This window comes from Anarhichas minor, unplaced genomic scaffold (genome assembly GCF_050575085.1).
Source record: "Anarhichas minor isolate MPS153535 unplaced genomic scaffold, ASM5057508v1 ptg000021l, whole genome shotgun sequence".
NCBI classification, from domain to species: domain Eukaryota; kingdom Metazoa; phylum Chordata; class Actinopteri; order Perciformes; family Anarhichadidae; genus Anarhichas; species Anarhichas minor.
Genome location: NW_027466467.1, coordinates 734,001 through 739,275, shown reverse-complemented (window position 1 = coordinate 739,275; position 5,275 = coordinate 734,001). Strand labels below are relative to the sequence as shown.

Below are 5,275 nucleotides of genomic sequence, written 5' to 3'. Positions count from 1 at the left end.
CAAAGAGCAACGCACTTTAAATTCTTAGGAATACTCAGACATTGGAATGTGAATATGAAAAGAAATATATCCCAACTAAATGAAACAGAAATAAATTGTTGACAAAAATGTACGATGTCTGTGCAATAGCCTACCCCAAATGTCGTTTAATGTTGGCTCAAATGTGCGCGACATTCTAAGGCAAACAACCATACATGAACACAGAACGGGCAAAGACGACGTCGGCGTAAATTATCTAGATAGTTTTGTTTTAAACTATTTAGCTGTTTTAGACAGTACGGTACCTCGTTTGTTAATCTCAGTAGAGTTTTCGGAGAGTCTGCGTGTTAAAGTACAAGTTGCTGAGTCACTGGACCGGAGGACGCGATTGCGGACCGAGACAGACTGTCGGTGTGTTCCGGGTGAGGATTTCACCGCCGTGGCCGTCACCTCCGCTGTCGCCGTGGTTTTTTTGGACGACATTCTGTTTTTCTCAAGGACTGACATTGAATTGTGATCTTGGATTTGCTTTGTAACGGTTTCTGCTGAGGAAGAGGATTCGGGAGGCAACACCGCACCCGAGCTACACAGGCCTGCAACGTGTTCTTATTGTAGTGTGTGCGTGTGTGTGGGCCCATGAGTGTTTTAAAGTCAATGTGAGTGTTCTGTCATACCCTTAGTATGCTGTAAGGTGTTATTGTTGTTTTGTTTTCTTGTCCCCCGAAAGAGTAATTATTATTTGAACATTTTCAAAAGCTGTCACAAAACTTGTATTTATTTTTTCATCCCAATCAGTTGTCTGTGGTCAGTTATTTAATTATTGCTAAGTTTGGCAGTTTCTTTGTTATTCGGAGGGTAATATAAAGTCACCAAACTCAGGTAAACCTTGGTGGTAATACACCCCATCACTCCAGTGTAGGTCTACTCTCTATAGAGTGTTGGGGTGCTACACATCATTCCTTACTGCACATACTACCCTTCTCCAACAATACTCCACGTTACTCCTTTCCCTTGATGTTCCATGGTTCCTCATTCAAAGAATACTCTCAGGAGTTTACTAAATTATATTTAACTCCTCCACTACATGCTACTGACGTTCAGACTACCTTTAAACACAAAGATAACTGTTACAACAGCCTGCTGCACTCTATCAGTCTACATCCAGCAATGAGTCAGTACTTTGGACTGAGAAACGCCTCAGTGTTACATGTGAAGCATCAACATTCATCAGAGGAGGTGTGACAAAGCTCCTCCCCTCACCTGACTCACCTGAGACAAACCAGGAAACAGTTTGTCTTCCTCCCTCACTAAAGAGACACACAGACTGAAAACAGACGATCAGATTCACCTTCAGAACAAACTAACAACTTCATCTGAGTGAGTTCAGCTACAGGAGAGAAAAGAGGAAAACTACAACACTGCTGCTTCAACCTGCTGACGCTCCACACACTGAATGTGAGTTTGACTAAAAACAGTGAAGTTAGTAGAGGAGGGAGGGGAGCCATGACTGATGTACTTTCTGTGTTTTCAGCTTCACTCAGAGACTAAATGTCTTCCAGATCAGAGGAGGATCTCTGCTGTCCGGTCTGTCATGAAGTCTTTAGAGATCCTGTTCTTCTGTCATGTAGCCACAGCTTCTGTAAAGACTGTCTGAAGAGCTGGTGGAGAGAGAAACCAACTCAGGAGTGTCCAGTTTGTAAGAGAAGATCTTCAAGGTCAGATCCACCTTGTAACCTGGTGTTAAAGAACCTGTGTGAGTCCTTCTTACAGGAGAGAGATCAAAGAGCTTCAGAGCCTCTCTGCAGTCTGCACTCTGAGAAACTCAAACTCTTCTGTCTGGACCATCAGCAGCCAGTGTGTCTCGTCTGCAGAGATTCAGAGAAACACAGCGACCACAGATTCAGACCCATCGATGAAGCTGCTCCACAACACAAGAAGAACCTTCAGGAAACTCTGGAGACCTTAAAGGAGAAGTTAAAGGTTTATGAAGAAGTTAAAGTGAAGTCTGATCAAACAGCAGAACACATGAAGGTCCAGGCCCGACGCACAGAGAGGCAGATTAAGGAGCAGTTTAAGAAGCTTCACCAGTTTCTAGAGGAGGAAGAGGAGGCCAGGATGGCTGCACTGAGGGAGGAAGAGGAGCAGAAGAGTCAGATGATGAAGGAGAAGATGGAGGCTCTGAGCAGAGAGATAGCAGCTCTTTCAGACACAGTCAGAGCCACAGAGGACGAGCTGAGAGCTGAAGACGTCTCATTCCTGAACAACTACAAGGCTGCAGTGGAAAGAGTCCAGCAGCGCCCCCTGCTGGAGGATCCACAGCTGCTCTCAGGAGCTCTGATAGACGAGGCCAAACACCTGGGCAACCTGACCTTCAACATCTGGAACAAGATGAAGGACATGGTCTCCTACACTCCTGTGATTCTGGACCCAAACACTGCTGATCCAAGACTCATCCTGTCTGAAGATCTGACCAGTGTGAGACGAGGAGAGAGACAGCAGCTTCCTGATAATCCAGAGAGGTTTGATAAACACATCTCTGTTCTGGGCTCTGAGGGATTTAACTCAGGGACTCACAGCTGGGATGTCGAGGTAGGAGACAGTACAGTCTGGGCACTGGGTGTGTTAGCAAAGTCTGTCCAGAGGAAAGGAGACATACTGTCTGGATTACGGACAATATGGTTCTATAAAGATAAATATTCAGCATATTCACCATCAGCTCCACTCACTGATCTCAAAGTGCAGAAGAAGCTCCAGAGGATCAGAGTGAATCTGGACTGGAACAGAGGAAAGCTGTCGTTCTCTGATCCTGATACTAACACACACATACACACCTTCACACACACTTTCACTGAGAGGATGTTTCCATTCATTAGCACGAGAGATAAAGTGAATATGTTACCAATGAAGGTGTGTGTGACAGTGGAACAGAGCAGTTAGAGATAAAGATCATAAATATATTCATGATGTTTATGTTTTAAAGCCTTAAAGCTGCACCTGTCCTCCTGATGTCTCATTCTTCTAAATATATCTTTATTATTTCAGTTATTGTTGTATTATTGTTTTTGTTGTTATTTAGTTTGACAATCAGCTGTTTGTTTCTATTCTCTACCTTTTCATATATAAATATATCACTTAGTTGCTCATGTTGTGCTTTGTTTAGCCGTTCTAGTCCTCGACAGCCGAGACCAGAGGCTTCATGTTGTCATCTTGTTTGACTTCACAAAACAATCAAGAATTCATCTAATTATTCATTATAATTTCATACAGATGATGAAGTGGTGATGTTTTGAACAGACATGTTTGTAAACTGTAACTTGAGCGGTTGGTGGAGGAATACAGCCGTGAGTCGGTCATTCTAGTTCTTGTTATGGATACTGTGTCATTTTAAACTTGAGTTTCTTTGATTGTTGTGACTTGTGTGTGTGGAGTCATGAAGACCAGCGAGCACTTTGTGGAAGCTGATGGATCCAAATGAAGAATAAAGAATCAATTCATCATGAACTGAACGTTTGAGCTTCAATCATTGTTCAGATCTAACACACTTTATTTCATCTTCTAGATCAGATTATGTTTCTAAACTTTAACATCAAGGTTCAATTACATGAAATGTTCACAATTTACACAATTTATTAATATGAAATCATACAAAATATATGAACACATTTCTATTTGATGTAATGAAGACGAGATGATTCTGTGTTCTTCTTCACTTTCCATCAGTTGAAGTCTGCTGTTCACAGGAGACGTTGGATTTAAGGTGGACGTCTCTGGTTTAAGGTGGAAGTCTCTGTTTTAAGGTGGACGTCTCTGATTTAAGGTGGATGTCTCTGATTTAAGGTGAACGTCTGATTTAAGGTGGACATCTCTGATTTAAGGTGGACGTCTCTGTTTTAAGGTGGACGTCTCTGTTTTAAGGTGGACCTCTCTGTTTTAAGGTGGACGTCTCTGGTTTAAGGTGGACGTCTCTGTTTTAAGGTGGACGTCTCTGTTTTAAGGTGGACGTCTCTGGTTTAAGGTGGACGTCTCTGTTTTAAGGTGGACGTCTCTGGTTTAAGGTGGACGTCTCTGGTTTAAGGTGGACGTCTCTGGTTTAAGGTGGACGTCTCTGGTTTAAGGTGGACGTCTCAGACTAAATGTAAGTTTAGTGATTTGATAACTGATTATTTCTCTTTCTCTCTTCATAAAACAAATATAAAGATCAGAGAATAAGTGAAATGACTCTTGATATTAAAAGATTTACAACATAAACTTGAAAGTGAAGAAGACAAAAAGTAAATAAAACTTTCGCAAGACATGTTGACAGTGTGGCTGCTACTGCCCAAAGACGCCGCAATATATATACACGCTGATATTACCAGTTGTATCCTTGAGGTTCAATCGAGATATCGCTTCTCTCTGTTCTGCATTTCAGGCTTAAAAACAACAATCTTAAACGTTTCAAAACACCAAAAACTGAAAGTAACATCTACGTGTGTTTCATCACTTTTGGATGGCTGATGGTAAAGTTAGTTTTGACTAAATGTTTATTGGGTCTTTTATTTGAGGCTGTTGTTGATTGTTTCATTGAGGATTGGTGGATTGATTTGTATCCTGATTAATTGTGTGTTTTTAACTTGCATTGTGTCATTTGTGTCACTAAAACTCCAATCTGTGACAAATCATGAGCTCTCATCAAAGCTACATAACTCTGACTTCATATCAGAGACTGAATATAAATGGACAATAATCACTGTGACGTCACTCACTGCTTTGTGGACCACCGTTCTGAGGCCTCAAGTTTGACATTTTGGGCGTCGCCATCTTGTTTTTTGTAACCAGAAGAGACACGAGAGGGTGGAGCTAAATACAACCGTCGCTGAATAATATTTTTTAGACCAAAATATTACAATTGAAGAAACAGTGTGTTACAGCCTGAAGGGGATCTGTTGGGAATATAACACCTTTAAATTTAAACTAATCACAATAATGTCTGTGGATTATCTTCAGTAACCGGCTCATGATGTCTGGAGACAGACAGTGATGTTGACTTTTTCAAATGTTTTGGAGCTTTGAGCGCCACAAGCCGAGTGCCATACAGTCCCATTATATCTCAGAGAAGGCAGACGTCTGTAGGGTCGACACCTCCGACACTCAGCAAGTCACAAAACAATCTACACTGATGAATATCACTACATGGGTAAAAGTATGTACTTTTGATTTTGGGGTGAACTGTTCCTTAAGAAAAAGTAGTAATACCACAGAGTATAAATACTCTGCTACAAGATAACGTCCTGCATTCAAAGTACAAAACTGTGAG

The 5,275-nt window shown here is 41.5% G+C and overlaps 1 protein-coding gene across 2 annotated transcripts; it reads left to right on the top strand.

Annotated features, from left to right (window-relative positions):
• Window positions 1-615: 615 nt before the first annotated feature.
• On the top strand, window positions 616-2,974 carry LOC142954654 (zinc-binding protein A33-like). Of its 2 annotated transcripts, none has more exons than XM_076095805.1 (2): window positions 616-635; window positions 1,539-2,974. In XM_076095805.1, the coding sequence occupies exons 1-2, from the start codon at window positions 616-618 to the stop codon at window positions 2,914-2,916; spliced, it is 1,398 nt and encodes a 465-aa protein (XP_075951920.1). In that variant the 3' UTR covers window positions 2,917-2,974. The 2 variants fall into 2 exon arrangements, with proteins under 2 accessions (XP_075951920.1, XP_075951919.1); XM_076095804.1 differs by lacking the exon at window positions 616-635 and adding an exon at window positions 1,315-1,434 and having other exon boundaries at window positions 1,511-2,974.
• Window positions 2,975-5,275: the final 2,301 nt, after the last annotated feature.